Source organism: Musca domestica, unplaced genomic scaffold (assembly GCF_030504385.1).
Source record: "Musca domestica strain aabys unplaced genomic scaffold, Musca_domestica.polishedcontigs.V.1.1 2, whole genome shotgun sequence".
NCBI classification, from domain to species: domain Eukaryota; kingdom Metazoa; phylum Arthropoda; class Insecta; order Diptera; family Muscidae; genus Musca; species Musca domestica.
Window position 1 is genome coordinate 9575740 of NW_026712249.1, and position 14726 is coordinate 9590465.

General features: G+C 33.3%; 1 protein-coding gene across 5 annotated transcripts in view; it reads right to left on the reverse strand.

Moving 5' to 3' along the window:
- The window catches only part of LOC101900828 (AMP deaminase 2), a 55829-nt gene that overhangs the window by 3916 nt on the left and 37187 nt on the right, over positions 1 to 14726 (reverse strand). For 3 of the 5 annotated variants that reach the window (XM_005178920.4, XM_005178917.4, XM_011292372.3), the window contains 5 exons: positions 11487 to 11788; positions 7528 to 7575; positions 3106 to 3221; positions 2917 to 3011; positions 2727 to 2852 (listed from right to left, as the gene is read on the reverse strand). In XM_005178920.4, the coding sequence (XP_005178977.1) occupies positions 2727 to 2852; positions 2917 to 3011; positions 3106 to 3221; positions 7528 to 7575; positions 11487 to 11788 (687 nt within the window). Of the gene's footprint in view, positions 1 to 2726; positions 2853 to 2916; positions 3012 to 3105; positions 3222 to 7527; positions 7576 to 11486; positions 11789 to 12060; positions 12341 to 14726 lie in introns of those variants that run through there. The other 2 variants (XM_005178921.4, XM_005178919.4) reach the window with 2 other exon arrangements.

Sequence of the window (14726 nt, forward strand, 5' to 3'; positions counted from 1 at the left end):
ATTGTTTAAATATATTTTGACTTATATGATTATTCAAATTGTTGACCTTCTATGGAGTAGGTTCCGAAGGAATGGACCAATATTGACCATTTCATATCGGACCTAAATAAATATGATATAAATATTGTGACGTGCCAGTTCTAAACTACGTTGGTTACTACTTCTACTTCATGTGGGATGTGTGATAATTTTTAAAAAATGTTGAAATGTGCATGAGTTGCCAGATATAGTCATTTTTCATTTCCATTTTCATACTCTATCTAATACAGATAAAAATTTTGGTATGGGCAACATGAAAAGAAAATTTAACATTTATATCCAAATTTATTCGAAATCATAAATTCCATATTCAACTCAGGTTTCTGCTTGAAAGAAATATTAAGTGGTAAATAATCGCTGATTTGTTTCGCAAGTTATGACAGAAAAATGTATTGAAATTTGTGGGTGCGGTACCAGAAGAGGTTTGCAGATATATCCCATCTGCACAACAGGTTAGCGTTAGTAGAAATAATGGGACGTGTGAAATATGAAGAGAACAGGATGCTTATTTTGGATTTTATAATAGTTTTGGCTATTCGCCTTTGTGGGGAAAGTATAGTCCGATCTCTACCATCTTTATAACAGATCTAGTGCGATATGCCAAGTCTGAATGGAATCGGATGTTAATTTCGCTTTCTATAAGCTTTATGGATATTTAAAAGTTTGACCCTTTGTGGGGGAGGTACCAAAAGGAGTGGACCTATGTATTCCATCTTCATACCAGACCTTGGATTAAAAATAATATTGGGATATTTGAAGATAATCAGACTCTTTCATCACATTTTATAAGAGTTGTAATTCAAAATTTTGACCATTTATGGGGAAGGTATTTGATGGAGTGAACCGATATTGTCCATTTTCGCACCTGTCACAAAATATTATTATTAAAATATTTTCTTTGAAAATTTCGACCTTTTGTGGGGAAGGTACCAGAAGGAGAGGATCGATATTGCCCATTTCCGAACTCTATCTAAGTTTGACAATAATATTACGATGTACCAAATTTGGATCAAATCGGATTTTCTCGTCGAGAGTTATCGTGTCACCAGCCAAACAGACGGACGGACGGAGATCGACTCCAAATGTCCTGAAACGGATTTAGTCCAAAGAGACCTAGGGTCTAAAGCCGTTATTTTGATATACCCCCTGTAGCCATATGGCTGAGGGTATGTAAAGAGTAGTGAAATAACTGACTGACTGATTGACTTATCTAGAATCATGGCCAGACGAAATGGCTGAAGCTAGAATTTTCAAATTTAGCATGAGGGTTAGTCTTGGTGCGCAGGCGTGTGGTAAGGCTGAGTTTTTGGAAATTCGTACTAAAAGGGTACGAAAAGGACAAAAAATGTAGCACTTTAGACAAACGAAGCCAGCAAGAGGATAGATGTACCAAAGGGTTCTTAAAAATTCGAACTTTAAGGTTACGAAAAGCTCTAAAATGTTAATGAATGTCTAAAATTATACGATTTCTTATTATGTAAACTTATAGAGCTAAAAACTTGAAATTTGATATCAGAATCAAAGTTGGAAAGTAGGTTTTATATATGAAGGAGGTTTTGAATGTGTACTAAGTATAGGACTGTATTAAATGATGTTAAATTTGGAACAGTTTGGTTTAAAGCGAACGGATAAAGCTGGAATTTTGAAATTTCGTATGGTGGTTCCTGTTGGTGTTATGTTTGAATATGTGCAGGAAAAGTACTAAATGGTACTATATTGGTATTGAAATCCTAATATTTGTTATGGATGTCAGAGTTGGTGTCTCTGGTTTAGAGAAGGAACTGACTTTGGATATGCGTACCATAATTGTGCTAAATGGTACTACATTTGGTAATGGGGGAAATTAAATAATAAAAAACCTAAAATTTGATATTAAGGTCACTGATGTTGGTATCTGAGGTTGAGATATGGAAATTTTTTTGAAAATGCGTACTATAATTGTTCAAAAATTTCTGAATGTTACTAAATTTGGTATTGGGTGAAGGGATAGGGATGAAATCTTGAAATTTGATATTAAAGAGGTCTGCTGGTATCTGGTGTTGATATATTGAATTGGTTTTGAATAAATGTACTATAAAAGTGCAAAATAGTACTAATTTTGGATCACTGTTGGTATCTAGAATAAAGATATGTACATGGTTTTGGATATGGGCACTAAATGTTACTAAATTTGGTATTGGATGAAGGGATTGAGCTGAAATTCTGAAATTGAATATAGAAACGATGAATTAGGCTTGGCAAATGAATTGGCAATGGTTTTACTAATATCCTCCTCGCTAAACTTAAAAAATGAACGATTTTAAAGACTTTTTGGTGTAAAAGGTAGCGGGCACTTACTAGTATTTAATATACAGCTTTGACGATTTTAGAGGGCTTGCTTAAAAAATCATTGATTTATAAAATAGGTCATGTCAGTCTGCTACTTCTCATAGTTTCGAATCAGGACATTTTTTTACGTTTAATTATATGTTCCATTTAATATCGCCAAATATTGCTGTTTTGAGTTCTTATGATGTAGAAACGCTACTTTTTAATAAAGATCCACATTTTAATATAGCCCTTATGTAAATATAGCCCAGGATTTATTTTTATAGCTCTACTTTTATTTCATGTGTTGCACAGAGTTAACGTTATTTTCTCTTTCCTTTTCTTGTAAATTGCTCATTCCCTCATTCCTCAATACAAACCTTATATTGTAGAAGTCACGATGTGGCACGGCCTTTTGAGAAGCCAGTTCTCTCAGTTCATTGAGTAAGACATGCAACTGGAACTTGGAGGACAAATAACATAAACGGCGATAACAAAATGATTTCCTAGAAAAAGCATACAGGACAAAGTTAAAATTAATTCATAAAAAACTGCATTCACAATACTCACAAGGGTCCATCGGCAATCATGTTGCACATGATTTGCATGTCATTGCAGAAGTCCTTAAGTTTTGGATAATTCTGGATCATGGGCTCTTGGGAATCCTAAAAAACATACAATGAATTATTACTTTTTTATGAAAAGGTCTTAAGTTGGAATACCAATTCGGACCTGCAACGCATGGATCGCATCACTTACCTCATTGAGAAAAACATTGTAGACACCATCAATGGCACGAATGCTGTAATTCTTATCGGTTGGAAATTCAATGTCCCAGGGATCGCTGGTCTCCGTTGGTGGGTGAATGGGATGATCTACATTTTACGCATGTGAGAGTTTTGCCGCAAACAAATGTGTGTGTGTGTTCGCATGATGACGATGATGATGTTGGTGGATTCGTGCATTCGGTAACAAAGTGCATTGTTTCAAAAATTGTTTTTTGTTTTTCGGTTCGGTTGTTTCATTATGGACGGACGCATGTGAAAACAAATCGAATGAAATGAATAAAAAAATTGTTGTTGAAATTATTTTACCATTACTCAAGAGACGAAAGAACAGACAAGGAATTATTTAACTTAAAAACAATCTTATTTCATTAGAAAAAAAGTAATTAACAAAGGATAAGAATTATGTAACAAACGAACGAACGAATTAACTCACATACAAAGTAACGGTGAAATGTGGTTATAGGGAGGATTTCGGAATTATATCCTAAGGCCCATTTTTGTATAATGATACGAAAGTAAAAGCGAACAAAAAATACCATTCCAAGGTCTATATACGGTCGGCCAAGAAGACAACTTTTGACAATAAGGTTAGTAGTTTTAAACCCATTGTGATTTGAATCTCTTTGCATTTCAAATCACAATTATGTATTTTGACAAGAACCTTAGTTGTCAGATGAGCACACTGACCGACCTTATTATATAGACTATGTACTACTCCAAATAAGATTTTAAAATTTTTTTAATAAAAAAAAGGATTTTTTAAAACATTTTTGGAATAGAGTATTTCTTTTGCTTTCGTATCGTCATAGAGAAATTGGATCTTTAATGTTTGCTTTAAAAAAATAATTTCGAATTTTTATTATAACCATATTCCACTTGAATCGATTTGAATGCGTTTGTGTGTTGTTGTCGCTTTTGTGTTTGTCGAATCCGCAATATTTGGACTGTAAACATAGCATTTTGTGTTAAATGGACATATTTTTGTACAGGATAATATGTATGATAAGAAGGTAGGTTCGAATCGTATTTTTTTATGAGATGCTAAAACGATGAAATTTCAAAATAGTCCCCAGAGATAAATGTCTTGATGCAGTGAAATGCTGTTCAGTAATGTAAGTCGTCCAGGTTTGTAATAGGATATTAGTTGGAGTCAAACGGAAATCCTTTGATATCAATACGACATTGTCGAGTAAGGAGATACTTCTCCGCTTTAAAATCGAAAGTGTTATAATTACAAATAGGGATTCTGAAGACAAGGTCGGGGAAGAAACAATGGGTCAAAGTTACGAATATCACAAGCAAACCGCTTGTGAGGCAATGCATCACTAGTTGAAGAAAAGGTGACAACTAGATTTATCGGGAGTAAACGTGATTGCTTTCATATCCTGAACTTTTTCGTGAGCTACTGAGGCAAAGTCCCTTGGAGGTAGCATTAAAAGAATTCTAGACTTCAATGTCAATACTAAAGCAGCCTTAAAGTTCTCAATTAATGTACCACAAACCCAAGATAAATTTCTGACGACAAGACGGATTTTCTTTAAATACATGAATGAGCTCTGCGTGGATCTTAGTCGATTGATCTTCTAAACCTCGACATGATCAAACTGCCTATTAAATATTTTTTTAGCTGTCTGAACAAGTTTCTATTCGAGAATACTGGCTCAAGGTGGCAATTGGAAACCGACTTTAAGGTATCCAAGTGGATACGAAGGAGCTTCTGCTTCAAGTTATATATGATATAGATTACACTGGCCGACAAATTTATTTTTTATAATTATAGGAAATGTCCAGTAGATTATGAAAGTAGAGATAAAAATGGAGGACACGAAAAGCGCCATGTTGACAGTTTATAATTTCAAGTGACCTCAGCAGAGGATGCAAGATTTATGATGTCTTGAAATTCTCACATTTTAGGTGAGATGAAAAACTGAAACCAAATTTAGACTGCTGTCAATTCTAAGCCAATCGTCCGACAGCTGTTAAAATTATTCCGGTGACAGCTCACTAATATTCCATTCGACAAATATTGAACAATGAGCTCGGGGTAAAGCCATTGAAATTCCAAAAAGTGCAAGAACTTACACCGCAACAGAAAGAAAATAGATTCAAAAGAGCTAAAGAGTTGCTTCGTTTGGACGAAAGTGGTGAACTGCCAAATTTGGTTTTCTCCGATGATAAAACATTCATTGTCTACCAGTTTGTAAACAAACAAAATGATCGTGTTTACTTGCCGAAGAGGTCAGCTGAAATTATGCACCTTCGGTTGGCCACCAGAACTCAAGCGCAGCCCATGGTGATGGTGTGGGCCGCCATAACAGCCGATGGTCGCTCTCTACTCGTATCAATCGACCGTGGCATCAGAATAAATGCCGAATATTATCGCGAAAATATTCTGGAGGGTGTATTAAAGCCTTGGGCACGCAAACATTTTGGCCGCAGACCTCGGACATTCCAACAGGACTCAGAGTCACCCAAGAATGGTTACAAAATGAGGTTCATCGCTTCAATAGCCACCAAAATCTCCAGATACCAATTCATTGAACTATTGTGTCTGGAGTATTTTGGCAAGCAAGAATGGCACTAAAAAATACCAAAGTGTCGATCACCTCAAGCAAGTGCTTCGCCGGGAATGGGCCAAAATACCGCAGAGCAAGATTTGGGCAGCGTGTGACGGTTTCATTGACTGTTTGAAGGACATAATTCATTGCCAAAGGTGGCCAATTCGAACAAATCTTAACTTATTCTAGAAGTTTATGCTATTTCCGACATTTTTGGCTTTCATTTAAAATTAAAAAAAAATGCGTTTGACTTTCTTGCAGTTTTTGTATCTCACCCTGTATACTTGAAATGTAAGGAATTTAAGGAATCTTAATCCGAAAATTTTAATAAAAGGACTCCTCCATTGAGTTTACTTTTCGATGTGAACTTTCAGAACTCCGATACAGGGGCTTTTATTTGTAAGTCTGCTTTCGTTATCTACCGAGTTTTTTACTTTAATTCTTTTTTGTAGCTTTCTCGCGCTCTGATTGTTAAGTCACTGGTCACTTCAAATCAGCTATATCAGGGAACATGTGCCGTAATCGGGTGTCGCGTGCCATCAATGTTCTTTATAATAACCCTAGGAAGCCATTTCCGTCTGTTAGGGCAAAGGTGTGAAAGAAAGCCATTTTAGGAGCAAACCCCAGCGTTTATTTTCCACTAACAGATTCTAATCATTTTTTCTTGTGTCAGGCGTATTTTTATTTTCATATAAGGGTATTTTTGTAATTGATTCTTTTTGAATTTTGGTTAAGAAAAATATAAAAATTCATAAAAATGAATCTGGGTAGATTACATAATGATAAAGTAAGCAAAATGGTAGCAGTTGTGCCTTTCGTGTAAGGTGTTCATTATGGTTGAGCTGATTGTTTAGAAACAGAATTTAAAGATTTTCTACTTATTACTTAAAACTATTTTCTACAGTCCATTTAGAAGTTCTGATTTATAAAACAAAAAATATTTTTTTATAAAAGTTGAATTTTTCATTTAAAAGCTAATTTCAAGTACAGCATGAAAACTGACGTTGGTCCAGCAAAAATGTAAAAAAAAACAAAACGGTTCTTTTTGAAGAAAATCCGATTCTGGAGGATTTTTGATAGATTATCAGCAATTTTAAATAGACTGTAGTTTTTTTTTTTTTTTTTTGAATTCTTAAGGACAAGTGTACATTTTTGATAGTGTCAAATAAGGAGGAGAAGTTTTCTTCAGCAAATCGGTACATTTGAGTGAAAATATAAATCGAAAGTTCTCCTCCCAATGGGCATAACAAAAAGGGCAAGAGAAAAACAAACTGCAGTAAAAGCATTGGTATTTTAGTGATTTATAAGGCGTTGTCAAACAGCTGGTGTTACAGAACTATTAACAAAAAGCAGGCAATTAAAATTAAACAAAAATTAAAAAAAACAGCAAAGAAGAAAAGAAATAAACTTTCACAAGTTCCAACATATTTACATAATTTTAAAACCAATAACGGTGATCAAAACAAAGTAATGCAGTTTGTAATCGGTTTTCATCAACTAGTAATGAAAACTGTAATGTCTTTATAACTATATGTAAAATTGTTAATTTTCTTAAAATTTTTTTTGTAACTTGTGAAAATCTCTCTTTCAAATTTAAAAGCATTCTAAAGGCACAAGAGACACATTTCACTTAAAAAACTTCAAACATAGTTTTTTTCTTCTTATTTTTATATAAGGAAAGCAGATGAAAAGAAAAATCATAACTCAACATAAAAAAGAAAACACAACTCAAAATATCAACAAAAGAAACAAAAGCAATTAAAGAAACAACTTAAAAATTGTCTAAAACAAAAACTTATTCTTTCAGTTTTGTGAACAAGGAGATCATGTTGTACCTCTGGGTGGAAAATGGATCATAGGTAGACTGATCTTGCGGATTAATTCTATAAAAGAATAATGAATGAAATCAAGGTGTGTACCAGAAACAAGAAAGGAAATAATTATAAAATCATAAAAAATAAATAAAATAATAATGGAAAGAGAAGAAAATAATAAAAGAAAATATTATGATTTATGAAATGGATTTTTTAAGAAAATTGTCTATTGTGACTCACTTGAAAAAAATGTTAAAAAAAAATTAAAACCGATAAACTTTTTATTCATTTTGATTTACACAGCACATTCGAAGGTAAAAAACAAAGTTACGACAATCCTTATGAGCTCCGTAAATGGGAAATTCTTAAATGCCAGGACGTTGGCAATAACGAAATTAAGCAGTTCAATATTTTCCTAAATTACAAATATGACAAAGTCCCGAGAATCTCAGAAATCACTTTCTTAGAAATGAAAGCAAATGAAGGGTTAAAACTTTTTTTCGAATGAGAACGAAAATAAAAAGAATAAGAATTTTCAAACTATTTTTTATTTACATCTACAATTGCCTTTTACAATTGCGGAACATTTATGTTGAGCATTTATGGAGTATAGTCCAAAAAGGTTAATTAAAAAATTTTTGGGCTCGCCTTAAAGTCTGCTATAAAATTGTTAACTATAAAATGGGTCATAGTCATTTTACATATGACTCTGACACGATGTGGAAACTGACCTTAACGAAGTTGAGTATTATATACCCATTATATAATTTATTTTACATAATCTAAACCCTAGTAATTTACTATCCCGAATGAAATTATTTATTTTTTATGGTTTGTACGCAAATTGAACACAATATCAAAGAGACGAGACATTAAAAAAACATCACTATGTACTACAAATAAAAAATAAACCGATTAATGTTTAAGTGTTCCTTGGAAGTAGACCTCCTCGAGCACTGTCTACTCAAATTCGAGCGGGGGTACATTTGCGAGTAACCTTCATTAAATATATATGGATTTTCCTATCTCGCCGAGCTGAGTCGATCTAGCTATGTATGTCCGTCCGTCAGTCTGTCCATGTTAAATTGTAATCTTGGTGCAGGTCGGAGTTATGGCCCGATTCTCTCGAAATTGAGAATGATTTGATGATTGGGTTAGAGTCAGAATAGAAGCCTATCGCAAAATATTTACGGTTTGAAATGGACCACCAAAAACAGAAATATCTCCTAATATTGCGGTTGTTTTGCAGACCACATTTATAAACCAATAAATTGTTGTATGGAGTTAGAGTTTAGAGCTGGGCAGAAGCCTACCAATTTCGGCGGCTATCGGACCATATTTAGCGGGTAAAATAAATTATAATGCGAAACTTTCCACTGAACCGCGAATATTTTTAATCCCAGCTAAATTACAAATACATTACAAGGTCACTTCTGACCATTACAGTGATGCTGATAGATTTTAGCCAGAAAATGGTAAAATCTAAGAAAATAGCGTAAAAATATAAGAATTAATAAGTGTATATTTTTTGTTTTTGTTTTTTTATTTTTTGTCGTATTTTTTATCGCGTGCGATTTTTTAATTTGACTTATAATTTTGATTTGTACATTATGTAAAGTTTTTCTACACCCCGCAACATTTAAGGGTTCAAATTTAACATAAAATTAAAATTTTGAGAATAGAATTAAGGAAAAGGAAGAAGTCTAGTATTTTGCATAACCATTGGATAATATTTAGTTGTAAAATGGCCAACAACTTTCGCATGATATTGTTTTGAATACCCCGGATCTAAAAAACGTGTAAAACTCCTACAAGCAATCTAGAAATTACAAATATTTGAAGACTTCTGAAACACTTAAACATTAAGAAAGCGAAATACCTATCTAACATATTTGATTATTAGAAATATAGCAAACAATATTACCAAAAAAATCAAAATTAGTGCAATAACAATCGGTTATAGCCATAGCATGTGATTTTATTCTTACAACATTAATTTTAATATTATTATATGCAAAGTAATTATGAAATTATTCCCTAGCTGACTACTATGTTGTCTTGAATACAGGGTGAGATAAAAAAACTGCAACAAAGTCAAAAGCCATAATTTTTACATTATTTTTAAATTTTATTGAATTAAAGCAAAAATGTCGGGAATAGCATCAAATTTTAGAATAAGTTTAGATTTGTTCGAATTGGGTACCTTTGGCACGAATTATGACCTTAAAACGGCCAATGAAACCGTCACACGCTGTCCGAATGTTGCTCTGCGGTATTTTGGCCCATTCCCGACGAAGCGCTTGCTTGAAGTGATCGACACTTTGGTATTTTTAATGCCAACCTTGCTTTCCAAAATACTCCAGACGCAATAGTCCAACGGATTGGTATCCGGAGATTTTTATGACCATTGTGCGCTGGAAATGTAGCGAGGAACCTCATATTGTAACTATTGTGCTGAGTGCAATGGTGCTGAGTCCTGTTGGAATGGCTAAGGTCTGCGTTCAAAATGTTTCGCGATAACATTCGGCATTTATTCTGATGCCACGGTCGATTAATACAAGCGGAGAGCGACCAACGGATGTCATAGTGGTCCACACCATCACCATTGCCAGCGCTTTAGTTCTGATGGCCAACCGAAGTTGCACATTTTCAGCTGACCTCTTTGGCAAGTAAACTCGATAATATTGTTTGTTTACAAACTGCTGAACAACGAATGTTTTCTCATCGGAGAAAACCAAACTCGGCACTTCACCACTTTCGGCCAAGCGAAGGAACTCTTTAGCTCTTTTGAGCCTATTTTCTTTCTGTTGCGGTGTAAGTTTTTGCACTTTTTGGAATTTCAATGGTTTTACCCCGAGCTCATTTTTCATTTTTTACCGAATGGAATATTGCGATATGTTCAGCTCACGAGCCATTTTTCGGCCACTGCTACGCGGGTTTCGATCAAGTCACTTCTTTACTTTTCGGACCATTTCTACTGATGTCCACTTTCTTGACGTCGGACTACGCTACCAGTAAAATGCTTTTGTACGCTTGTAAATATTATAATGAGCTCTCACTGGAGTAATATTAACAGCTGTCGGACGAGTTACTTAGAAATGACAACAGTCTTAAGTCGTTTGTAATTTTTTCATATCACCCTGTATATATGCTTTGTTGGGTCTAAAATTATTATTTCGATAAGTTTCAGATGGAATGACAATCTTAATATACCCTTCATACTATAAGGGGTACCGATACAAGTCCAATTTTTAAATTGAACTGTTCATAAAAGACAGATATTTTCCAGATCAACTTGTTCCGAAGATATCGTAATACCAACAGAGAGGCGGATTCGTTTCAACGTTTAAGTAGCATTTTAGGTTGCTAGTGGCTGCAAGTCTACCATGGTAGCACCCAATTTGCTTTATAACTTCTGGGTTTTTTACACAATAAAGCTGAGTGTGGGTCAGAGTAAAACTATCAATCCAGAACCACATTCTTAGGAAACATGTTTAATTTTAAAAAGTCTTAAAAAATTTAAAAGGGAATAATTTCATAATTACCTCAATTTTTTACATAAAAAATTTAAATATTTTATACAGAAGCTTATTCTTATATACTAAGACACACAACATCTAATATTTACAAAGTCTCAGTGATAAAGAATCCAAGTGCTATTTACATTTGACAATTTAAATTCCAAACACATCTCCCTCTTTCAATAACCGAACAATTGCTGTACAAACCATAAAAAAGTGGTGAATAATTGGTGAAGAAAAAAATTAAAATAAAAAAAAATCAAAAGAAAAAATTATAAAAAAAATGTACAAATATTTAGCCTTTATTTTTGGAAAAAGATTTAAGTAAATAAATTTTCAAGTAAATCGAAGTAATAAAACTTTCAATATATGTATATAAATTAATAAATAAATATATGTAAATAAAAGAAACCATCAAAAAGAATACAACATCAAAAATAGAATTGAAATTGAACTTACCGGCAATGGATTTACGATCTTCGTATTGGATTTTATTGAAACGATCACTTTCGTGTACGGTCTTCAGGAAACGTAGAGTGGTAGTGGGAAACGATTGCTCCGAGATGGACATGTAGCGTGAACGCATTTCCAGTGCCTGGATGAGGAGAGTGGAAGCTCTTTCTAAATCTTCCAAAGGCACACCGCTGGTATCCTCACCGGAAATGGAGACACGTTGGAAATTTGGTATCAAATCATGATCCAAGACATTTATGGTATCATCGGTTGTGTCACCCTGTATCGAATGCTTATCGGTCATGGCACTGGAAAGAGAGGCAGAGGGAAAATGCTATTAATGTTTTTTAATTGAAATAAAAAAGAGAGAGTGCTGGCGTTTAATATTTGAAGAATTAAAACAAAATATTACAAAATTTAATTTTTTAGGAATTTCTTAAAGGTTAAGATTTGAAAAATTCAGTTTTTTAAAATCGAGAAAATTTTCAATAAAATATTTACAAAATCTTTTGTATATAAAAAAATGTTTTAAAATGAGGTCAAATGATAAAGGTTAAAGGTTGAAAAGGGCAATGTTTACCTTTTCCCATTGGTTATCTTTTGAAACGTGTAACAGTCATCCCGAAACGACATTGCTGAGCGTTTTCGATAACTATTCAATTATTATTTTGCGGGTAATGACAACATTTATCTTGATTACTTTTTTTTTTGACCGAACCACACGAAATATCGATGAAAGTCCAATAAAATTATGCCCAAAAAACACGTGTCACTTAAATTGAGTTTTATTGCCACTTTGTTGGTGTCGGAGGGGAAAAGCGGGAGTAGTGTCAATATTTATTGCCCATTGGCAGAAGATATGTCTTCATTTATTACACAATAATTTTATTCTATTTTAATATCCTTCTAATTATTTTTGACAATACCAAAGCAATGAATACATTTTTTAAAGAAATGATGTGGGGGAAAATTGGAATAAATTCAGAAATACCATAGCAATTTCAATATTTCCAAAAATATCCTTTACTATAATTTTTAAATCTGGCATCTTTACAAAAAGCCAAATTTTAAAAGTAAAAAAAAAACAAGTTAATAGGTATCAGACGGTTTTGCCGACAGATATATACCCTCAGCTAATGTTCGATCATTAAAATATATTTTGACTTCTGTTGTGATTGCTCAAATTGTTGACCCTCGATGGAGTACATGCCGAAGTAATCCCAATATAGTTCATTTCGTATCGGACCTCAATAAAAGTGATATAAATATTGCGACGTGCCATGTTTGGACTAGCTCAACTAATTCCTTCACTTTAAATGAAATATGTAATAATTTTTAAAAAATGTTGAAATGTGGGTGAGTTACCTGATATAGTCGGACGAAATATTAAATTTCCATAATTTTTCTAATACAGATAAAATATTGGCGTGACCAAATTACAAGAAAATCAGACATTTGTATCCAATTTTAGGCGAAATCATAAGTTTCATATTTATCTCAGGTTTCTGGTTGAGAGAAATATTTACATAAAAGTATTGAAAGTTATGACCCTTTGTGGGTGAGGTACCAGAAGGGGTTCGCAGATGTATATCATCTTCACAACAGATCCTGCTTTAGCAAAGATGTTTGTATGTGTGAAATGTGAAGAGAATTGGATGCTTATTTTTTTTTTTTTTTTTTTTTTGAGCGTACCAAGTCCGAATGTAATCGGATGTTAATTTCGCGTTTTATGAGCGCCATTGATATTCAAAATTTTGACCCTTTGTGGGGGAGGTACCAAAAGGAATGGTCCGATCTCTACAACCTTTATAACAGATCTTGTGTTGATGGAAATATTGAGATGTGTCAAGTCTGAATGAAATCGGACGTTATTTTCAAGTTTTATTTTTCATTATTATTTTTGATTATTCAAAACTTTGACCCTTTGTGGGGGAGGTACCAGAAGGAATGGTTCGATCTCGATCTCTTTATAAAAGATCTTGCGTTGATAGAAATATTGAGATGTGACAAGTTTGAATGGAATCAGAGGTTAATTTTGCGTTCTATGAGCTTCATGGATATAATTCAAAAATTTGACCCTTTGTGGGTGAGGTACTTGATGGTGTGGACCGATAAATTCCATATTCACACCAGACCTTGGGCTAATAAAAATATTGGGATATGTAAAATTTGAAGACAATCGGACACTTACATCACATCAATTATTCCAAATGTTCACCCTTTGTGGGGGAGGTACTTGATGGAGTGGACAGATGTTTTCCATTTTCTCACCTGACCTAACACTAAAGCAAATATTAATATTTTCAAAGTTGGAGCCATATCGGATTACCGTTTCTCTTTCTGTGCAAAAAATATATTTTTTGGAAAATTTCGGCCTTTTTGCGCGGGAGGTACCAGAAGGAGTGGACCCATATATTCCATCTTCACACCAGACCTTCAGTTAATAAAAATATTGGGATGTCTGAAATTTTAAGACAATCGGACACTAACATCAACTGTTATAAGAGTTATAATTATTCCAAATTTTGACCTTTTGTGGGGAAGGTACTTGAAGGAGTGGACCGATATTTTCCATTTTCGGACCTGACCTAGCACCAATGCAAATATTAATATTTGCAAACTTGGAGCAAAATCGGATTATCCTTTCTCTTTCTGTGCAATAAAATATTTTCTTTGAAGATAGCGACATTTTGTGGTGAAGGTACTAAAAGGAACTTGACAATAATATTACGATGTAACAAGTTTGGATCAAACCAGACAGACGGACGGGCGGACATCGCTAAATCGACTCCAAATGTCTTGAAACGGATTCGCTCCAAAGAGACCTAGGGTCTAAAACCATTATTTCGATGAGGCACGTTTTGCCTGTATCAAATTATATATACCCTCTCTAGCCATATGGCTGGGGGTATAAAAAAACTATTACAAATAATTTCAAAAAAAAACTTAAATTTCCAATTTTTAATTTTTTTTTTCTAAAAATATTGATAAATTATATTGACGTAATTTCAAATAAAATATCGTAAATTTTCAATTTTTAAAAATATATTTTTATTTAATTTTGTACTTTTTTCACTACCTTTTGTGAATCATTTATCAATATTTGCTTACGAAGCAATGCAATGCAAGCGCAATTTAGCAAAATATTTAAATATTTCTTTTTTATTAACTCAATATTTTCACCCCCGCGATAAAAATAGATTCGATATTAGCAAGTGGTTCTCTCTTTTGGTGTTGTTGTGTTTG